The sequence below is a fragment of the Stegastes partitus genome, unplaced genomic scaffold, assembly GCF_000690725.1.
Source record: "Stegastes partitus isolate 25-593 unplaced genomic scaffold, Stegastes_partitus-1.0.2 Scaffold2248, whole genome shotgun sequence".
NCBI lineage: Eukaryota > Metazoa > Chordata > Actinopteri > Pomacentridae > Stegastes > Stegastes partitus.
The window spans coordinates 91,792-115,626 of record NW_007579979.1 but is presented as its reverse complement, the minus strand read 5'-3'; the positions used below and the strand labels follow the sequence as shown (position 1 = coordinate 115,626).

The 23,835-nt window shown below is 42.4% G+C and overlaps 1 protein-coding gene across 1 annotated transcript in view; it reads left to right on the top strand.

Moving 5' to 3' along the window:
• LOC103374443 (brain-specific angiogenesis inhibitor 1-associated protein 2-like) overlaps positions 1-23,835 on the top strand; it is an 84,756-nt gene that overhangs the window by 12,400 nt on the left and 48,521 nt on the right. The window contains exons 2-3 of the mRNA XM_008304535.1: positions 11,642-11,717; positions 17,188-17,274. Of these exons, the coding sequence (XP_008302757.1) occupies positions 11,642-11,717; positions 17,188-17,274 (163 nt within the window). The remainder of the gene's footprint in view (positions 1-11,641; positions 11,718-17,187; positions 17,275-23,835) is intronic.

The following is a 23,835-nucleotide window of genomic DNA, read 5'->3' as shown; positions in this document are numbered from 1 at the left end:
CTTTTACAGTAACTTTATACTTGAGTATTGGCTTCAGAGTACAACTTGAGCACTAAAGGCACCAGTTAGGCTGAAGAGGGTTTAATCTATGTAATGTCTGTTTATAATATTACATATTATATTGCATCATAATTTATTGGTTTGTTGTATTTTGCATTTTTAAACTAAATCTACAGGGTTACTAAAGCTGGCAGATGAAGATAGTGAAGTAAAAAGTTGCCTCTGAGTTGAAGGATAAAGTAGCAGAAAATGGAAATAGTCAAATGAAGGACAGTAGTTGAGTAAATAAGCTTGCTACATATACAGTTGTGCTGTAATGATATCCAAGTACTTTTGTCCATATAATGTAAGTTGCAATACTGATAAATAACCTTTTACTTTGAGTCACAAGGTTAGAACATGACTGAGCACAACAGCAGTTTCTGAGGGAATAATTTGGTCCTCAGCTGCATGCACACATATTATTATTTGTATTAGGTGTCATGTCTAATTATTACAAATAACAAAGACCTAACGAGAACATGATGAAAGCGTGGTGGTGTCGGGGGAAATATTTGTCAGGTTCAGGACGTAACCTGTTTGAAAACGCCGCCGCTCTGCTTCCATCGACGTGTCGGTGATGAATGTTGGTACATCAGCTGATGCTTGTAACGCTGCGAGTGACGGCGGCAGGATGTGGCGGCAGGATGTCATGTGCTCACACACACACACACACACACACACACCCGCAGAGTAGAAGTTGATGACAGGAGGTCACCTTGACTCGCGGGCGGCAGCCAAACGCACCGCCGGCGCTGCGTGAGCCCTCCCCGTTTCCATGGTGACCACGTAGAGCGAATGACCTTTCCTGCGCGTTTTGTGTTTGTGTCTATAATCTGGTTAACTTTCCCAACCAGAAGTCACACAGCAGGAGCACAAAGAGGTGAACTTTACTTATCAGCGCTAAAGCTGTTGACTCTCCAAGTAGTGATGTTCTTTTTTTTTTTTTTTTCCCTCCTGGGTGAGGGGAAGCTGGTTCATGAGCATTTTCCCGCTGTTGAATCCTTTTGTCTTGAGAGGAGAAATTTTTTTTAAACTAATAAATTACTGTTATAACGCAGCAAAATTCTGTTTGAATTTGTGATTTTGCACGTTTCACAAACCGCTGTTTAGACCAGTGACTATTGATGATAACTTCAAAAAACAGGTAATTATTTTTTTTTTAACCTTTTTTCAGTAGACTGGAATTTGCCATATATTGCTGCCTTTTGAAATAACGTTCCAGAGCCATAAAAATAGAAATTGCCTTATCCTTTATAAGTTAAATTGAATTTCAAATGTTGATCTTTTGAGTTGCAGACCACAGTTTTGGTTCTTAATAATTAAAGACGAAAGCCAGCAAGCAGTAACCCTGAGTGAATTAAACAATCCTGCAGCTCCGCTAAAATTTCTAAATGTTACTGGACTGAAAGGATCCATTTCTCATGATAAAAAATTATTTGCAAGTTTGTAATGCTCAAAAAAGTGTATTTAGCATCATGTGACAAATATCAGCTGTATTTTGTTCTTTAGCTTCTTAATTCATGTTGCCTAGTTTTAAGAGTTTTTTTTGTTGTGTTAGAAGCCAAATCAGTGCTTCCTAGGACCTGACCTGGCAAATCTGAATTTGGAAAATAATAACCACAATTATTTCAGGGACAAAATGATCTTATCGCACCGTCATATTTAAATAAACAGAGCACAGCTTTTCTGTCGTGCTGCATTCCTGCTAATCTACATCTTTGCATCAAAATCAGATGAGTAGTTTTCCGTAATCTGCGTAATTTGAATAAAATTGTACTGAAACTTTTCTTTACCCAAAATTAAATGACACAATTTTTTAACTTTCATGTTTTGCGATGCATTTATGGATATTTGAGCCGATTCTGGACAAGCTCGCTGATTCAGTGAGGCAACACTCAGGTTATTGTTCATCGTGCTGCAGTTTGTGGTGTTTTTTTTTTTTTCTTCAGGTGGTTGTGCAGTGAAGCAACGTAACCACCTGCTTCAGACACTCTTGGTATATGATTTGTTGTTGGTTAACGTCACCTGCTCCAAATCTAAGAAACTACCAAGCAGCCGATCGTGATCTGATTAAGGGAGCAGCTCTTTGTTTGATTTTTGCTAAAAACCTGTTTGTGTTGTTTATCGCAGCTGCAACATCCAGGAATTATTTTTTTTTTCTGCACAGGGTGAAGCCAGAACATCTGGATCGCTTCCTGGCAGCTGTCTGTTCTTGTACAAAGCGCCTGATTTGATTTGCAACACAGCATTTTAAATATTGTAGCTGATGTATCTTATCAATTAGTGTTTGATTAATTGTGAAACAGAGAGTAAAGTGTCCTGACCAGCCAATCAGAAAAGAGCCCCATCTTTTGTTATATAAAAACTGATAACAGATAAATGAATGCCTGAAGCACGTTGCCTCCACTCGGTTATTTTTGCATGTTTTCGTCTCCCTGTTTTTGCCTCCACCTGGTTCGCCCTGCCTCCTTGATGGGGTTGCCAGCTCTCCTCTTGCTGGTTAATCTGTTTGGCAGCGAGCGGCGCAGCAGGTTCTAATGGCGCCACATGGCTGGCTTGGCTTTACAGTAATTTGCGCCGCGACATGATACGAACCTGCTGCTGTTTATGTAGGTTCTGACTCACCCCGCGCTCTCGTCTCCTGCCGCCAACCGACACACACTCGTACGTGCACACGAACCGCCCGAGCCAGCCGGGTCACGGTGTTCTCAGCGCCGCTTGTTTTCTTGCCTTTTGTTCTCTGGAGTGTTTGGCTCTGAAGGTGCTTACCTGTGTGGGAAGTAAGTAATGGACAGGTTTGATGAAGTAGGTGCACCACACAGCTGTGCTTTATTTAAATGTTTCAGAAAACCTCTCATTTTTCACCACTATGTATTGTTCAATTTCAGCGCCTGCAGATGCAGATTTACTTCTTTTCCTTCCATGTTCTAGTTTTAGTATACTTTTTTTTTTTGCAGCAAATTAGAGATTCCACACATTGTCTTTATCTATTTAATGGATTTTAGAGGATTTACACTCACAAGGTTTGGGTTCTCCACACTTTGTTCTTTAACGTTGTATACTTGAACACTCATTAACTTTTGCATGGAGAGTATTTTTCAACTAATTAAAATGTAGTCGGGGATTTGAGCGCTCCTACTGCGCTTGTTAACCTTTTATTCCTCAGTTTGCACCTCAACTTGTAATAAACACTGCGGAGAGTTGTCAGTTTTATCCATTTCATGCCTCCCCTTGTTTTTATCATTAATAGCTTGTATAACCTCTGGCTCTGTTCCACATCACTCATCTGTTATGGGACGTGGTGTCCGTGTGCTGCCATGTTGCTCTGATGGATCTATTAACCTTGATGCTGAGGGCTAGCTGCTACCTATTCAATCTCCCTCTCCTCGTATTGGCCATCTGTTATGATCGCGGCAGCACTTAAATTGAAATACCGCTGGATTTCGGCGGTAATATTGGGGAAACGTAGTGTCGTCTTTTGTGACCACATATCACGGACTGTAATGTAAAACTGATGTGTTGGTCCTCCGAGACTAAACCGAGAAACGGGAGACGCAGAAGATGATGATGACTAGCCGCAGCATCATTTTCTTAGGATGCTTTCAGGCCATGAATTTAGAAGTTATTTGACACAGAGTGAAGCTGGTTTGGATGCAGAACATTGGAGGAACCTTCACGGTCTAAAAAAGTTTTTCGATTGTTGACACAAGATGAAGTTACTCATCACACCTTTAAAACTAGACGAAGTAAAACAAGGTCCACTGATTCCACTGTGGCTGTGTGTTTTTCATACACACACTTCTTGTTTCCATCAGCTATCAGAGTTTTACTACTGAATTTGAAGACGCATTAAACAGTTGAAGCTCAAAGTCAAAGACTTTTGGCTGGTGAATGTATTTGACAGAACAGTGTTTATAGCTAATTAGCCAGTTTCAGCACTGTTTTGAAATTATGTTTGGTTTGTTTTTAGTCTTGCATATTCAGACACATCTCCACAGTTCTGCAGAAAGGTCTGACTGCACCTCATAACTGGCTCTGGCTTGTCTGTATTTCTTCCACATTCGTCCTGGGTGTTGGTAAATGCAGGGGGAATTGTTTTGGGGAAACTTTGCAGGCAAGGAGGCGAGCACTGTTGTTGAAGTGGCTAATTCACTAAAACAAGGGCTGCTTTATTGCATGATCCGAATCTTCGCCAACGATTGCCACATATGGGAAGGAAGATCGTGCAAACTAAACTTTTCAATGTCTAGTGCACTAAACAGCAGCATTGACCAGCAAATAGAAGCATCTCCTACTGCACAGCTAGCTGTATTAACATCTGACGTTGCAGGAAGCAGGTGTGTCATGTGCAGGTGAGGCTTATTGAATTAGCACACCATGAAAACAACACATTGGCTGTGGTAGCTGGTGCAGACCAACACATCACAGCCACTGGTGGCCCCTCCACTGATTATTTTCTAAAATGGCATTCAATAGGCCCAGGTAATCGGTTTGTCGATAGTCATAAAGGCCTATTGGAGTTGCTCCCGTCAAACATCAGAAGATAAAATAATTGACAGGTGTTTACAATAGTTTCAAGCACAAAAGAATAACACCCACAGGTCCGGCTCTCCGTCTCCCCTGCAGAAATTGATGCTACATGGCAGCTTGTCCTGCCTGCCAGCACTCTGCGCTGCAAACACAAACAACCGCACGCACGCCGACGAACACACAGGTGCATTAAAGTGCCACAAACAGGGTGTTACACAAGCGTTGTGCTTGTACGCACATAAACACACGGTTTGTCACACTCGACTGCTTCCAGGACGAACATCTGCCTCGCAACCGCTGGTGGAGGAGCTTGTTTTTTTGTTTTTTTTTTTCCCCTCCATGTGAAGATAAATATTTCAGACGCTGAACAGAACAACAGCGTGTCAGTGAGATGGATCTTAGCGCTGGGAAGTCGCGTGTGCATGTGGACGCTCACGTGCATCCAAAACCTGAAAAACCGAAGCAGGAAGAACGACGTCATGCTTTTGTTTTGGCTGTTCTGTTTCGATTTGTAGGACGAAAGCTATGATTATCTATCTATTAATAGATCTATTTGTTGTCTGGTAGGTGATTATTGTGCAGTCAATGAAAAGCGACAATTGAATCATGCTAATATTTTGCTTTTTTTGCATGACAAAAGACCTTGATTAATTTTCTGTTGTCTGAACAATCAAATAAATTCATTAGAGCACCTTTGTTTGCTAAAATATGAAAAGAATTAAACTGGTGACTGCTTCCCTCCTTTAAATATGCCAAATTTTGACGCTTTTGCCGTCTCTCGCTCTCCTAAAGGTTAATTCCGTTTTGCTCTTGAGTCAGCTAATTATTTGCACAGTATTTCCATCTTCGCTCTGGGATCAGTGATGTGCTTCATGCTAGATTTTGAAAGTATTCGGTGATTAGCTCCACTGTGGCATTTAGTCTGTCCCAGAGCCAGAACATTTAAAAATGCTGCCTCAGTGACACTGAAGGTGCATAAAGGATTGATTTTTAAAACCGTATCATCGCCTCAGTGAGAATCACACTGAAATCACAGAAAAGTGTCTCTTTATCACTGGTTGTATCCGAGTGACTGTTCCAGCACACTGGAAGATAACTCGCAGTTTGGTGTTGTGCTGGCATTTGGCTTCCAGATAACAGTTCGGTTGTGTTTGTCGGAGATGAAGCACGTTCGTGAGAGCAACGTGATAAGACAATCCCTGTATTGTTATCGAGTTTTGGCATTTAATTGGCGTTGGCGATTTAGTGAGTCAATTAAAACACATGACCGAAGCAAACAGGCAAAGTGAGACAAAGCGGCGTTTGCTCGGTAATCCCTCTCATTTCCCATGCACTCCCTCAAATATGGTCTTTCATTCAGCGGAATGCTAATCAGCCTCGGCCCCCGTTGCTGAAGGAACAAGCTCAACTGATTGAGTGTGGATTAAGCAAGGGCCGACCAAATTAATGATCCTATTAAATTATCCCCTAAACCGTATGAGCGCGTTGTGACGACGGGAAAACTCAGGAATTAGTCGAGCGTGTTCGCGGCGGCGCTGATGGTGACTGACAGCCTGTTTCTCACCAGGAGAGTCTCCACTGTGGACATTATTCACAGCTGTAACATGGTTTGTGTGTGTGAAGGACAGTCCTGCAGCCCCGGCACTGACTAAACCGAGTTTGAGAAAGGTCAAGGACTTAAAGTTGGCACTGAATTGGTATTCAATGAACCGTGCTGTTCAGTTAAGACCTGGTTATACTCCTTTGAGAACACACAGACAGCCGGAGAGATTATTGTACTGCTGTCTAGTCTGCTTTGAGGACATGTTCAATACATGTGCAGTAGATTGGCGTCTTTGTATTCCAGTAGATGCGCTGAAGAGTCTGCACAGAGACCGCTGCATACTTACAGATGTGGAAAATACAACGCTGTAATTACTCTGCACTGGGATTTAGGGCTGCAACTTTCTCATTATTCGATCAGTTATTTGGTCTTTAAAATGTGTGAACATGGTGAAACCCAGAATGATAAATGTCTTGTTTTGACTAAAATCCAAAGATATACACTTTACTGTTTAGAAAAGAAGAAAAATATTCACGTTTAGGTGTTAAGAAGTTAACAGCCACAGCCACTTTGATCTCGGTGCAGCTTGTGATAAGAAAACTTATGTTCGGCTCCCATGAATCAAAACAGCCACAAAAACACACATTTTTACTATTTTGTTGTACTTTATAGTCGTTTGCCTAATTCTTTTGAATTTATTCTCAGCTTAGCTAAAGCTGGAGGGCAAAACATTTCCATATGAATGAATCCCTGTTACATTCATAAGCTAAATGAGCTCACATAATGCAGATTGAAGGATTACGCTTTTAAAAAAAAAAAGAAAGCGATATACTGCGAGGCATGCATCATAAACATAGTGTTGGTATAATTACTGTCACTGCTGCTTCAAATGAATCATGTACAGACACAAGAACGGCATCAACTTCCACTGACTCTATGCAAAAATGTGAAAGTGTATGTTAAACTATTCCATTAATACACATTAAGCCTGCTAGGTAAATGAAAATCAGGTAACAAGTGGATGCAGAGAAGCTTCATTTTCCATAATCATGGTTACACTAATGGGCTGAATAGAAAAAGTGTTCTCATGCAAAATCCATATTTTATCTTGTCGCGTTCACATCCTTTTGACTTGTGTATCGGTGACAACATGTGTGCACGTATGTGAAACCCTGAAAGCATTTTAACGAGCGCCACCACACCAAGAATGCGACGCATGAAGCCAGACCTGTCTGACAGCGATTACATAACGCGGCTCATCACTCACGGGCACGAAAACACACACAAGCATGTGCACACACCTAGTCGCAGCCATTACCAAGTCCTCCTTCTGTACATGTGTTTATTCAGACATGAGAACTGGGCCGCTCTCCATCTTCTATTTATATTCCTTTGTTGATCGCTCCTTTTGTTCCTGCCAAGCGGCGGTACATCCACCGTGATGATTACCGCTGCTGGAGCGCTTCCACGGGCTCGGTTTGTTCAGCAGCCGACGCCTTACATAACGGAAGATACGCCCAGAGATGGGAGAGACGGGCGACGGGGGGAATCGGGGTATAAATAGGTTTGTTTGTCCCCACAAATGCACAGAGAAACACCACTAACCTGTTTTTTTGTGTGCTATTATGACATCATTTTATGGCAGTGCAGGAATGTTTAGAAAAATCTTTCCCAGAATTCACAGCGGGGTGCTTTTATCGGAACTAGTTTCCCATCCAGACATTAAATCAACTCCAGCCTTGCATTGCTCAAAATAGCTGTTTTATTATCCGTCCATTTCACTTCTCTCCGCTTCCTAATTTCACCTTCTTTGTGCACCTTGAAGCTCTCTTCATTTGCCGGGCACTCGGCCTGTTTTTTCATGCACCCCCGTGTCGTCCTGTCCTACTTCCTGCCTCCCAATTTTTTTTTTGTTTTTGAAGTCGTGGTGAAGTTTGTGCACCAAGGTGACTGTTGTGCGTCACCCGGCGGGCATTAGCAGGCATCCCATGTAGCGAGCAGCCATGAAAAGATGTCTGTCAACCTCAGATGTGCCCTGCTCTCCTCCTGCCTTATGCTCATTGTTCCGTCCTCTCCGTTCCCCTTTTCCTTCTGCACTCCGGCTCTAACAAATTTCCTCGCTGCCTTTTAAACTGAACTTGTACCGAATAAGGGCCTGCCACTGAAAAATCCATCAGCAGGTCTTCGTAATGTACTGCTGGTCTTTAGAGTGCAACTGAAACGGCACCAACAAAGACCTCTGAAGGTTCTTTGTTGTATCGGCACCAAGAAACTTGCTGAGGATCCTTGTAAACTACAAATTGGATTGCATTGGATTCAGACTTGCTTCAGCACAATATGAAACATCCACCCACTGGTTCACAGTTGGACCCTCCGTGGACTGCAATCTTGGCATCATGCTTTGGCCCTTGACAGTTAGCTCAGGGTTGCAACTGAATAACCATAGCAAAATAACCCAAAAGTGTCAAAACTTTTTAAAAAATCTCCTTTAGCATAGGATGCAGTGGAGCATCTTTTTAAAAAAGTAATAAAAAAGACACAAGATGATGCCAAAAACACGCGTCGTAGCATGAATATATAGCCTCAGTGGAAGTGCAGTCGGGTTCTTTTGCTTGATTTCATGACGTTTTCCATCAAAGTGGTAGAAGAGTATCTATGAAAAGTTCAGGTCTCTTACTTCTCAAACTAACATGTTGACTTCAGAGTAGGATTAATTATTGCAGCTGTAGTTAGAAGGCAAGTGGACAGTCAATTAATTTCACTTTTTAAGACAAAAAAGATCAACATTTTCTCATTACAGCTTCTTAAATGTGAATATGTTTTATTTTTCCCTCCTCTTTGACAGTAAACGGAATAATTTTGGATTGTGGACAAATCGAGACATTTGTCATCTTGAGCTTTTTGGAAAAATTAACATTTTTCACCATTTTTCTGACATTTTATAGGCCAAACAACTTGATTGCTCACTTGAGAAAACAACAAACAGATTAATCAGCAACGAAATTACAATATAATCGTTTTCACTTCATCTGTGAGTGTTTTGACTCATCAGTTTAGTGACTACACGCAGAGTACGTTGGTGAACAACCAGCGAGCAGTGACTAAAGCTCCCCCATCGTTCTTTGTATAGTCATGGTGCTGTGCCATGCACTCAACCTGGGCAATAATTGCTTAAAAAACTTCACTGAACAGGGAAGAAAATGCTGGAATAAGCTTTTCTTTTAAAGTTCTTGCTGTTTGTTTTCAGAAAGGTGGAGCAAAGCTAATAAATGACGAAGGCCTGCTACCCTTTTGGACTCTCACTGAGTTTAGAGTGGATCAGCTGATTAATTCTGCAGTTTTGGCTGTTTTTTAAATGCTGCTTGCAGTCATGAGGTCTTGATTATTAAGATTTCTTTGTGCTGTTTCCTGCTCATCCCTCTCTCCCTTCACCTTCTCTCTGCTTCTCTAACAGTCCTGCAAGTTCAGGAAGAAAGTCGTAGAGAGAGAAAATTTCTGGTTTTTAAATTGCAGGGTTTTGCCAGCAGAAGTGAAAGGGCAGCTTGGACTGAGTGGGAGGCTGAGTCACTGCACAGACAGACAGACAGTAAAACTCATTACACATTTCTTCTTGACTTTTTCCTTTTGTTCTTAACAAGGGCTCGCGCCCCTGCTTGTTGTTTGTTCTCATCGTGGATCAACTCCACTGTGTGCTGACCGACACTCGGCCATCTGTCCAAAGAAAGAGAGATTTAGTTTCATATATTGCTTTTAATGTGTCTCTTTTCTTGTATGACAGTTTAAAGTAACTTTTTAACCATCACATTTCTTTAATAATTAGGCTCTGGCTGTTTTTCTTTCTCCAAGAAGCGATGCTACACGTTCTGAGCTGTCGTTTTTGCAATGACTACAATCCTCTGATCTGTCTTTGCTGTTCTTGATGGCTGATTTATTAAAGTCAAAATAAGTAAAATGCTTGCAGCAGAAGAATTTGATGACAAGTCAGAATGTCCTTTATTAATGGTTTACTGATTAAAGGTGTAAGGCTGCACAAGGAAATGATATCAGCAAAGTTTTAGGTGTTTAGTCTGAACATTACAGCTTAGCTAATCAGTATTTTTATATTATTATTGCAGAAAATTACAATGCGAGACAGGTGTCGCAAAATTATCACCTGCCTCGCAGAAATTGTATTGTTTTGGTTTATTGTTAGCAGAATAATGGGCCTCATTTCTAGCAGAAGCTTAAGATAAACTCTCTATACCCTACATGATTAGTACTGAGCGCGGAGCATTTATCAGCTAAACAGCTAAAGATTAAGTCGATTAATCTACATTTTTCTTGAATAATCAAATAGTTGTTTGATTTACAAAATGCCGAAAAATGTGGATCAGTGTCTCCAAAGCCTGAGATTACAAATATTTTGTCCACAACTAAAAGATATTAAGTTTAAGTAACCATAAAGTATTCAAATTTAATAAACTGGAGTCGGATGAATTTAACTTTTTAACTGATTACTCATAATCGTTTCAATTCTAGCCATAAATGAGCAAATATTGGACTTGAAAACGAGCTTTAACTTTAAATGAAGGTATAGGAATATACTAGAAAATCCTCAAGAAGTACGTTTTCAAATGTTTTTGGCTGCTCTTAACAGCCTTAATTGTTTATATTTAATTCATATTTATTTTTTAGAAAATGATCCTACAAGTTGCTGTCTGGTTTTGCCTGTCTTTGTGTCGTATTCTGTTTTATTTTGTGTTGAAATGTCGTTTTACTAGTTTTTATTGATCTATTTATTTTGTATTCTATTACCAAGAGAACCTGTTTTCATTGTGTTTTTGCTTTTTCTCACTCGTGCTTGACCTTGTTAGAAATGGCAAATTATGATAAATAATGAAAACTGTGTTGTTGCCTGCAAACTGAACACGGTGTCACCTTGTTTCATGTAATTAACTTTACATGGGTCCGTTATAAAAAATACTCTTATCCTGAGATGTAGCTCATCACACAGATATTCTCAGTTTTGTCAGAATGTCAGATATCTGTCTCTGAGATTTGATGACCAGCAGAGGGTGAGAAAATATTTTATTTATAATTTTGAGTGAAATGACCCTTTTTATAAAAAGTAATTAGCAGGAGCAGTGTGCCAGAGTTCAGAGAGTGTTGGGAAACGGTGAAGGGGCCAGATCTGCTGCTGAGCTGAGAGAGTCTGCAGCCAAGAGCAGGTTTTATTTTAATAAATGCAGCAGGGGAGGTGACACTCACACCAACATATACACATGAGCCCCCCCAGTGACTCGTCCTCTCTCTCTTCTTTACTCATTTTCCCTCTATTTCATCCCTGTAGTCCTCCGTCGTGAGGCTGGAAATGAGTCCTCGCCGCTCTGCTCTTCCTGGTGGTTGGCTCGGCTGACTCCGCCGTGTGTGTGTGTTCATGCCCCAGTAAAGCCCGGTGCTCTGTCGCTGTAGCTCATGTTGGTGTTTGCATCTTCCCTGCTTCTTGACTAACCAAACGCGCCCTTTTTTTTTCTTCCCCTTTCCCAGTCCATCATGGAGCAGTTCAACCCCTGCTTACGGAACTTCATAGCCATGGGGAAGAGCTACGAGAAGGCGCTCACCAGTGAGTACACCGACCGATTCTTGTTTACTTTCTGTCTTCGTCCTTCTTTCATTCCTCCTGTCCGCCCAACCGTCCAGGCAGAGGGCCAACTGACCCGACACTTGGCGCTGCTTTTGTATCCTCTTGATTTATCTTGAGTAGGGATAAGGCATGATGACGACACAGATATTCAGTAGTTGATAGTGTTGTTGGTATCGAGCCAGAGCGTCCTCAAACTCTGGCTTTGAGCTACAGAGGCTAGTTGCTCTATAAGAAAAAGTTGCAGCAGTAAAGTCCTGCTGAAGAGATATATTTAACCTACTTAAGGAAGATCTGACGTCCTCTGATTGTCCCTCTGTCATGATGTCTACACGTCCTCGTCCCTGCCCTCCAGCACCAGTCCATTGATCCTAAATGTCCGCCTCAACCGTACGTTTGTTGTTTGTCATTGCTTTTGTGTGGCTTGCACAGGTGTGTTTGCACCGTCATGTGTTTGCGTGAAAGCGAGAGAGAGAGAGAGAGAGAGAAAGACGGAGAGACTGAGGTGTACATGCAGCAGTGGCTCAAGGTTAAAGACAAAGCAGTGGAAATGTCTTGGGGGGAGCTAAGTGGAGCATGAGCCAATGGGAAGTGGAACAAGAGGAGGTGCGAGAATAACGGCGCCCCTCATGGGGCTCCGAAAACCAGAGCGGGCCGAGCCGGTATCCAGGACAAGACATGGTGGAAAATTTAAAAAAAACAGGAGAAGGTAGAGGAAAGGATTAAGAGGGAAATATTCATGAATAGAAATAGATTTTGGAAGAAATATGTGACAGAAATCAGAAACCCTCACAAAGCCGTTGTCGTCCTAAAGAACGTCACGCAGCTGACATGATTAGAGCCAATGGTGATTTTTCATGCCTCCAAATCAGGCCGGAAACACTCGTGTGCATGCCTTTTAGATAACACCCACCTCCAGGCACGTTGGACTCATTTATTGATAAGAACACCTTTCCCCTCTGCTCTCAGATGCCACTCTGAGGTGGGAGGAGGAGGTTATCGGGGTCGTATGATATTTTCAGAGATGGTGCAGCCGTGGTTTGGTATTCTGTGTGCACGGTGTTGAGCAGGGCTCTCCTTTGTGAGGGAAGACTCGGCAGACCACAGGACCAATAAAGGAGGCCTCACTTCAGTCTGATAGATAAGGCTAAAAATAGCCCTGCGACTCCCCGAGTGGGGATTACACTTCATCAATGCCAGGCAGCGGCACCGAGGCAGAGTTCAGAGTAGAGCGGTGCAGAGTGGGGCTGGGCACCCAGCAAGCATCTATTGTCACTGGAAAAATGCCAGTGCAGCCACTGGGTTTTTAAGTAGATCTGGGGCGGCAGCTTCGCATCCCTGGAGGCCGTGAAGATCGGCATGATGCAGGAAGGAGGCTGACTTGTTTTGTTTGGGTGTAAAAGCATTTGGGCTCTGCGAGGGCAGTGTGGTTTGGGATGTGGTGCCGAGCCAGATTCTGTGTTTAGTAAAATCTGTGTTGCAGCTTGGTGCAGCGCTGTAGCAGACATCAAGGGAAGCTGTGAATCTGGGGGACAAAAAAGCACCACACTTGTTAGAGACTACATGTGTAAAAGGAAAGATCAGAAGACACCGAGTCTGGGTTAAAACTGGACTACATTTGGCTCAGACGGATTTAGGCTTTATGTTGTTTAAAAAGAATCTAAACCGTTATAGTCTCGTTGTAAATTGTTGGTTTTGTTTAACAGTGTGAAACAGAAACACATCGATATTAGATAAGTATGGCATTAAACTGAGAAGAGCTGCAAATCCTCGTTTCCTCAAAGTGGCTTGATAGATGATTTAACTGTTTCATTTAAGAGGGCTGATCAAAAAGTTCAGAAACTGGGGCTGCAAAATTTTTTTAAAAAGCTGTACTTTGGGCACCATACGCTAATTGTGGAGCTCCCAGTGCTCCTGCAGCACCTGTAGCGCTCACCGGAAGTCCTTTTTATAAAAACAGGCCAAGCATAATCTGTGATTGAACGCTGACTCTCCTGAACTGTGTCAAAACTGCAATCCCTGAACTTGAATTTCATTTTGTGGAAAAAAAAAAAGAAGTCACAGGGAGTGTTGTGGCCAAAAACCCACGTAGCTTTGCACCTCAGGACATTACAGCAGAACTTTGCATCAACAATGTGACCGTATCTTTAAAAAAATGAAACTATACCGGATTCAAATTTGGCCACCATACCCGTGGAAGTAGTCTGGTTGTGCACATCGCTCCAAGTGCTCCTGCAACACTTGCTGGATGTCCTGTTATATAAATATGTCAAGCGCCATCTATGACGAGTGCTGAAATGCCTAAAGGCTGTCAAAATTCCCAATGTTTGCCTACCAGTGATCACTAAAAAGACATCCCGACTTGGGAAAGTTCTCACGAGTCGCCACAAACAGTCCTGGAACTTTTTGATCAGCACACTTACTATGAATTAATTTGTGTTTAAAATGATCGAGTTAAGAAAGCATTTCAGCTCGGTGCAGCTCCTCAATATGCTGCACTAAAATAATTGAAGCGGTGTCCAAAACCTGACTTTTGTTTTTGTTTCCAAATGTAGCCCATTTGCAACCAGGCTGTTTACATGTGTTTTGAGCTAAACATCATCAGATGCCATATGCTCGCTGAGAAGGGATTTGATTGAGTTTGTGGAAAGCTTGATTTACGGCGCAGACATAGAGATGGGCTGCTTATCACCAATCTCCACTGATTTAGACCTCTTTCTTGTTTATGTTTCATTGACACTGACACTCTCTGGCTTTATATCACTGTTCTAATCCTCTTTACAGGCAGACCCTCCTCCTTCTCCTCCTCCTCCTCCTTCCTCTCTTTCTTCTTCTTCTTTCCGTCACTTTCCAGCTGACAGACAAGTAAAGCGTCTCCTCAGGCTAATCCCGCCTCACCTGGGCCCGTCTCTTCCCGGCTGAGATTTCTCCGGACATCGATTAAATTAGCCTTGCTCACCCAGCCGTCTTAGCCTCGCCTTTATCACCCGCCTCGCTCTCTCTCACACTCTCATATCCCACCTAGGCTTAACTCGAGCCAGGCTTCGGGAAAGCCGGAAAAAGGGTCTCGCCTTGTCTCTGTCATAGCTTACCGAGAAGGGTGGCAGCGCCGTGTAAAGATTTACCGGCTTTTATCTCGGCTCGTGGTTTTGATAACAAAGTGAAAGCAGGCCGAGTTATTTCAGGAGTCATCTCAAAAGAGTTTTATTGAAGAAATGAAATTGTTCAGTGTGTTTACCGACTGAGAAGCCCGGCGCAGTTTTCATTTCCAGAACAATAACTTGCATAGCGGCGGGCTTCGCTCGGTGTCTCTGCGGACTTCGCCAAGACAGCTGTGAACTTGATGTGATGTGAACTTGAACTCAGAATAGATTTCCATTGTTTTCCACGCGGCGATATGAATACTTTGCCATTTTAGCCCTCTCTCTGGGATCCTGCATGGGCGTTCTCTGGCAGTTCAAAGCACAAACACCCATCAACATGACAGCCCTGTAATAAACTCAGCCCTCATCCATATGTATCTCTGGACTGGACATGTGTCCTCTGTCATCATGGCTGTCAGTCGCTGTGTAGCTAACCCCTGACCTGCTTTAATTCACCGTTGCTGCTGCTTGAGGCCATCCTGTCGCCGTTTTTTAAGGCCTGAGTCACCGTTTCTGTCTCAGCCAGTGTGCCCGGCTTGTGTGACAATGCACTGCAGAGAATAATGGCTGACTATTTGAATTGTTGAGTGCTTTCACATCATTTGCAGTGGAAAGTTTTGTCAGCATATTATCATTTATGGTGCTGCTAAGACGTGAGGAGCTGTTGAGGATTTTGGAGATTTAGTTTATCCAAATTACAAAGACCCACTGTTGTATCCAGCCATGCAAATAGATGGAAATGTAGTTTTTTGAATTCTTAAGGTGGCACACATCAAACTCAGTCCACCTCCAGTAATAATTTGTAGAGCTTTTATCACAACTACAGTGTTTAGCTTTTAGCTTTCTCCTAAATGCCGACTGTCCTGATTCAGAACCATTAAGCTGATCAACTTAAAATATTGATAGAATGCACCTTAAAAATAAACTGAGAGATTTACTGTCGTTGTACTTGTGACTGTCATGGGATGTTAGACCAAGTTCAGACAGACAACAGCACAATGTTGTCAACTTGAAATTGCATGCAGCTGTTGCATTATTTCCTGCTGAATGGCTGCTTGCACCGTGATAATTCAAAACTCTAGTCAACCAAAGAAAATATGGATTAACTAAAATCATATTTGTTTTCCAACCAATCGATCAGTTGTGGGAGGAAAAATGGAAATCTGCAAGTATTGCTAAGATTATAAATCGGCTAGACCCTGGAGTGCTCTCTACCTGCTCGTCTTATTTATAAGTATATTTAGTATAGTTCTCATTTAGGCTAGTCTCTAGCCTAAATGAAGTCTAAATCAACACTAAAAGCTAGTATTTGCAGCATATAAAAACAGACAAGTTAGCTGCTATTTTTAGAAGATCTGCCGGTTTCTGAGCTCTGCCACACAAACTGCTGTTTGTAAAGTTCACATTTTATTTATGTCCATCAGTTTGAACAAACTGCAGCCACACCAACGCCTTCTTCAACATGGTGTTGGTCAGTTTGAAACCAACTACGAGTAATTGTTCAATTATGTTAAATAAGTTAGATGCAGCAGTCGTCATTATTAGGTTTGACCAGTTTAAAGTTGTAAAAACAGTCTCTTTCTCTACCAAAGATTGCAGATTAATCCTGGAATCACAAATACTTTATGGGTTCCCCAGGGAACATTTTGTAGGGAAAAAAAACCTCTCTCCACCCAAATGGTTGGACACTACAACCCTACTCTTCTTCTAATAGCAGGTTTTAGGTGGGGTGCATACACAAGCTAACAGTAGCACATTAACTAGACACTGGCCTTTGGGCAAGTTACTCACTGGTTCAACATTAATTTGCCTCAGCAGCTTATTAATTGAAGTAATTTAAACAGGCGACATCGGTGGTCAGCTAAATTTGGAAAACCTGCTACGTGAACATCTTGTATATTGCACCTTGTTTGATAAAAGCGTAGTATTTCCACGTAATTTGCCCATCATCGACCAACAAAACCCAATCCTGTGAGAGACTGATTAGACCTGAATACTGTTTGCATGACGAGGTACCAAGTTAAAGGCCATTTTTCAGTAATTTGGGTAAACTAGTCCTTTAAAAAGTAGTTTGTGCCGCGGGCAGGGTTAGCCTCTACAGCTTCCTCTCTGTTGCCTATAGTTGCCTTCCATAGAGCTTTTTCTTTTCCTGCCTGGTCTCCATTTCCGCCTGTCGCTCTTTATTTCCCATGCCCAACCTTACCTCTCTGGGGGAAGGGGAGGGTTGCAGGGGAGGGTTGCAGAGCTGAAGAAGACATCGTTTCAACTCCGCACCCTTGATCTGATGCCCAATGCTTCCATGTTTCCAGGTGTCACATATGCTGCAAAGGGCTACTTCGACGCTCTGGTGCGGATGGGCGAGATGGCCAGCGAAAGTCAAGGCTCTAAGGATCTTGGTGAGTCCTTGTAGTGGCAGTAGCGCCCCTGCTGGGGTGGAGGGGGGTTGCACAAGCAGATGGTGGATGGGATGGCTCGAGCTGCAGAGCAGAAGCAGCTGATGACAAGCCTGAAACCGGACGCACACGCTCATAAAACACACACAAAAACTGAGCCATTTTACCGAGTAATTCAGTGCTGTGTAAAAAAACTGAGCATTATTCTGCCTCTTACTGCACTTCAGAGCTGATTTGATGCATTATCGCCCTCGATTCATATAGCAAAACACATTCTGATTTGAGTGGAATTAATTCTGCTTGATTGTCGCAGCATGCCCATTTGGTTAATCCCTTGTTTCCGTCACATTGAGGGGAGATAAAGGCTCTCCAGTTGTGTATTTTTCATTGCACCACTTCGAGCAAATAATAAATTCACAAATTTGTCTGCGTTTTGATATTCACAAGAGCACACATGGTGAGGTGGATTTGCACCCTATTCATTATAAGCCCTCAGTATATTTACTGCAGTAATGAAAAATCTTCTCGTTTGAATGCCGCTTCCAGCAAGATGTGAGAAACAATTTTTCCAGCTCGCTCGGCTCTCTCTTGGTGTGTCGTCTGGTTCTGGTCGGATCAGCTCTGGTTCTGCTCATCATAGTTTTAGCAACAACTTGGCGGGAACTAGCAGATGTACCGTTAGGAACCTCGGCATGAAGTTGTGTCGTAGTTTCAGAGCCAGTCACATGGCCGAGGAGTGTGATGAATTTGTCCCGGATCACTGCAGCGTCTTCGTTCCTTTTACCCTGATGCGACTTGAGATAGCAGGCGTGGACTGAAACAGTAGAAGAAGGAGGGATGAGGAGGGGTGAAGCGGGGATATCTGAGGCGAGTGAGGAGGATATAAAAGCTGCATTCATTATTCATTGGGAGACCTTTTTTTGGAGCTTCATCATTTCATTTTTTTCCCCCCTCCCTGTGTCTCTTTGAGTAAACACTCGGTGGAGCTTGTGTAGCCGCTGTAATTTCGAACAGTGAAAAAGCTCATTACTTCCACTGTTCGGTTTTAATTTGTTCAGGTATCCTGTTCCAATCACTTTCAGGTCATGCCATTTTAGGGCTGAGCGGTTGAACATGCAAACCTGTGATTAAACACTCAACCATTAAAAACCACTTTCAAGTATGAGGAGAGGAGGCCTTTGCTCTCCAAGAAGGCAATTTATTTTAAACATATCGGCATTTAAGTAAAATTCTACTCCAGAAGTCTATACTCATTAATTAACTTTACCTGTATGATGCAGTACAGTCTGTAGTCATGCGGTGCGCGTTTTTGCTTTTGCAAAGAATAAATGCATGTGTATGAACGACTTGGAGCCAATAATGTGGACTCTGTGTGCAAACTCCTTGGCAGGATGTCCCATCATCCATCTATACATCCACACTTCCATCAGCCTGGTTGCTTTGTGCCGTTCATGTTTTCTGTCTTTTTGTGCTTCTGTAGTCTTTTGTCTGCATGCACGTTGGGATTGCCTGTTATTTTTTTGTGTGCTTTTTTTTTTTGTGTGTGTTCCTTTTTCGATTTTCTTTTTCTGGCAGCCTAACCATGACTCAGCAGCCCTTAAACTCAGCAGAACCTCCCTCCGCCTCCAGTGAAATGACAGACTAGGCTGAGCAGAATGGATTGATGCCGTCTCCACATATCAGCGGCGCTCAGAGCAGCTGTGGTCCGTGCAGACCGAAGCAGGGGACGACGAGGTTTATTGCTTCGTGCATGCTTTAGCATATTCCATTACTTGTGTTGAGCCTCGCGGCTTCAGTAAATTACCTGGCAAAATGCAAATTACCTGCAAAGGGAGTGAAGAATGTAGGTTTGGGAGGATTCGGGAGTAATTTCAGGTTTCTGATATAGTGCCCATCTGTAGGTCTGTATGTCATGTGCATAGAGGCTCCACCTGTTAATCTGAAGATGACAATGTGTCCCATCAGTCACGACAAAAACGCGCATGCACGTGTCTTTCATCACATTGTTTCCGAGTTGAAAACACCAGAGTAATAACAATAATGGAGACATGTGAACAGAATCCGATTAGACGGGAGAATATTGGATGGGTATAAATAGAGAGGCAGGTAGGGTGGGCTGATAGGAGATAATTTCCCAATTTTTCTCATTAGGCCTTTCAGTGATGTGTTATAAAGTAAACAGCCTCCTTCAGCCTGGTACTTCCTAATGAGAGGCTGTGGAGGTGGTTTGCTAAAGGGTCGGTCTGTTTTTGTTTTTTGTTTTTTTGCTCCAGAAGAGGCCAGAGGAAACATTGAGCACCATTGTTCTGGCAAAATGTGAGAAAATTCCTGAGCCTGCCAGCTTATTAATTAGCAGATAACAGGGATTGTGCGTTTGGTTGTGTGGCTGAAGTGTATTTCCTCAGCTGCCGTGTGTGTGTGTGTGTGTGTGTTGCTGCGACCATAGCGATGACCACAGAGCCTCAGATAAGGAAGTGTGTGTGTGTTTGTCAGGGATAATCACTCACCCAGGGCTTTACCTCACACTTCATAATTGATGAGGACTGAAGGCAGATTTGTAAAATCGTCCAACTTGTAATTGTTCGTTTAATTGGGTTTTGTTTGGGAGTGGTGGAGGGGGGACATAGCAGAGGCCGGACTGTAAACCGCTTGAATTCTCCAAGTAAATTCCTGCAGCCACCTCAGACTGTACTCCCTGAAACAGTAATTAATCAGAGCATTAGGATGAACAGCGGCTAATTGCATTAGCACATGAGCGGAGGATGTGGAGCTGCATGTGACGGGGTGAAGTGAGGAGAGGAGGAGCTGGGATGGAGGAAAAAATATTATCGGTTGATAAATTAGCTTGAATATTAGCGTCACTGATCACAGCCAGTCGGAGTGGATTTTACCACTGCAGCTCCTGGAAGGAAAGTCGGCCTGAAAGTTGAACCTTCAGTTCAAAGTCACGCTGACGTGATTGTGCAATATATTGCATTAGAAAAAGGTAGTTTTGCAAGGTTTTATGCTTTTTATGAAGAGATTAATGTGCTTCATGGCAGATAGAAACTTCTTTTCCGGATAAATTTTAAAATAGTGAACATTTAACACATATGGGCGACCAGCTGTTTGTGCTTCTGTCGATGGAAATCATGAAACATGGCCGATACCACCTGACGTGAAATAACTTTCCTGAAGATTTCTCTCTACTTTTGTCATGCAGATGGGCAATTTTCCCTCTTTTTCGAGTTTTGTTTTTTGTTTTTGTTTGTTTTTTTTTAGCAGTTTGCAAACAACTGGTTTTGTTTCCATTTTCTTCTGCTCTGTTTAGAAGAGCTATGTAGCCTGTAGCGCCACCTTCTGTCAACACTATGCAGTATTCGCCCCAAAGCAATTAATAGGAACAAGCCTAATTCATGTTTTCTTTTTTTGTGATATTTCAAAGACATGTGGCCTGTGTTCACAGCTTATCAGGTGTTAACGTAAAATTCTGATGCTCAGTTTTGCGTAGTCTGATCTTTAGAGTCTGTAGTACGTGACTGAGTTTGTAGGTGTGTTGCAGTTCAGTTTTCCGTTCAGCATGAGTGCACATAGTGAACATAGCTGTGGAGGCACGTGAAGCATCTCTTTTTGTGTGTAGAGGTATGTGAGCCTCCAGGTGTGATATTGAATCCTCAACAGAAACCACAACAGTGGAAGTTGTGGTTCTGATAATGGATACGTACGTAGACGACCTTGTGCTGTCATGTGAATGAGTGGACGTAAAATCAAGCTTTTCAGAAAGGCGGCGGTTGTTGCTTTTCGATGCAACTAGACTCATCTCCCTCGTATTCATGAGCAAATGATCAAATTATACCGTCTTTAAGGCACGAGGACGTGAACCTAAGGATCCATGGAGTTTAGGATTAGGTGTTGTTTAGGTTTTAATGAGTCAGATGCAGATTATTCTAATAGATTCTGCTTCTTATGGGCTTATCTTGGCCATTGTTGTAATGTTTGGTGCAGAAATGTGTAGGAGGCAGACGCAGGTTGCAGTTCATCATAAATCCGAGGTGAAAGCTTGATATCGCGCCAGTTCAAATGTGCAGATGCATCCGCTGCTGTTACACAATTACAAAAGCATTTAAATTCTCTTTCTGTTTCCATGAAGCAGCTGAATGTTTGCGGACATTATTTGGGATTAATTTCCTGGGTTTTGAGCTCCTGTTTCTTTTGTATTGTAGAGACGAGGCCGGTTTAAACGTGGATTTTTGATGATGCAGAGATGGAAGCTGCGCACTTTCCAGACTTCTCCCATGAATAGCCATTTTAAAAATTCAAACAGCTCCGTCTAAGTGCATGTTTCGTAACAGCTTCCCAGTTGTCTGACAATTCAATTCATATTCGGGCCCAACCCTTTGTGTTTCAGCTCCAGTTATCAGTATCACAATTATGTGAATGAGGCAAACTGCAAAGGAAGCGATTACACACAGATGTGCGCTCTTTTTAAAAGCTTGTAATTTTAGCTGTAACGCTTTGGCAGGTCGGTGCGTCACTTAAGAAAAGCGGCAGCAGAGACAGTTTAATGGTAGATTTCAGCTTCTGAACAAAAATACACATTTATTGTCGAAGCGTCAGATGCCAGAGCAGGCAGCACTCAAACTGAGTAATTAGGAAAAAGAGGGAAAAAAAAAAAACACATTACATGATTATTATCCACTTTCGTCGCCCTAAATAAACTGACTCATCTCCTCGTGGGGACACTCATTGCCGAGCTGCGTTGTTCATCGCTCTGCACAGCTGATACCAAGCGGCCCCGAGAAACCGGCACAGGAAGAGGACGTGATGCGTCGACGCGTTTCATTCAGTTATTTTTTTTGAAATTTTCACGCTGCTGTCAGAGTTTGAACGACCGCTCTGCTGCATGACTCCCCTCGTACGCAGCCAAGATGCTCCATGACTGCAGAGTGGAGTGTCATCCCACTCATCCTCTCCGCTTTCACTACTCGGTGTCTGCGAACGCCCCCGCATTGATGTGGGAGCTCAGGCAGCCCTGGGAGAACACGCCGACTCTGCACACATTCGTCTAAAAATAGACCAAACGAAACGCCTCGACTGGAGCCGCTCCGAAGGAGGAGGAGAGACGGAGTACGACGCTCGATACGCAGCCCAAAAATGGTTCGTCGCTGTGATGTCAGTACGGCTGCAAATGAGATTGTCTTTCTTCCGTATACTAAATATGGGCATGGCTGTGAGGAGAAAAAAATAAAAAATAGGAAGCTCCTGCAGTTCCGGTTCCCCTCTCTGACCATATAAGGGCTCCAGCATTCAAATGCAACGCTGGGCAGAGGTGGGATTCGCTCGGCTCTGAGCTCCGGCACACAAACCTGAAGAGAAGCATCCATTTGGCTCTGCTTTATGTAATCTGTAGCGAGAATTGATTTCAAATTACATCCAAACGAGCATTTTATTCAGCTTATAAACCGCCACCTGTCGTGTCTTTAACGTCGAAGGCTGTTGATTTTCATTCCCAACACTTGTGAAGTCTGGAGAGTGTCTGCGCAGTCGGACAAAAATGAGGGTTTATATTCATGAGAGGGTTTTTAAAATTTAATTAAACCCTTATAACTAATCAAGAAAAGCCTCACTGAGATTTTTCAAGTGTGTTGTGGCCCAGATAGGCGGCAGCAAGGGCGAGTTGTGGAGGAACAAAGAGATTAAACAGGAAAACGGCTCAAAATTAGACACCAATCAGGCACAAATGGAAAAGAGAGACCGGTGAAGAGAAGAACATTGTCTAAAGCGATGTTGCGTTGGGAAACCCGCGGTCCTTGTATTCTTGTGGGTGTTATGTTGACACAAGCCACCTGAACAAACCTTGTTGCAGATGAAGACAAGGACTTGGGGACTCTGCAGCTCCAACAGCTTCCTCCAGCAGGACGGTGCATCCCACCGCTCTGCAAAAAGTACTTGGAGTGGCTCGAGGAACACGACAAGGAGCTCAAGGTGTCAAAAAACAACAACAACAAACTATTCTGTAAATAAATATAAATGAAAGTCTGGCAGTAAGGGTGCTGAAAAAACAAGAGATGGTAGAAAACCGTAACATTAGAAACCGTAAAAAATAATAGAACTATCTGTTAAAAATATATTTTTTAACTGATTATTTAATGATGTTGTAACAGCTTTTGATGTGAACATTATTTAAAGTTTTGACCCGTTTTTCAGGGTTAACGTATACATGAGTACTACTTCTCCGTGATTTCACTATATATTATCTATAATTTAATGAAATAGCAAATAAATAACAGCCAATTGTTGAAAAAAATTATCGTAAAAAAACGGTTAAAGGTTTGTTTTTGACAACGTATTACATCAAACAGCAGATTTGCCTAAGAAAAGATCTGCTTAAATGGATTTTCACTCCAAACAATTCCAAACTGGTCCATAAATGAGTGGTCTCAAAAGTAAAAATTTGACTTTAAATCTGCCTTTTAGCAGGAGTTTTGTATTCTTGGCTTTTTGTATCTTATCGTTACTTGAATGAAATGAAAAATACTTTATTTATCCCAGAAGGGAAATTCAATTTATATTACTAATATAAAT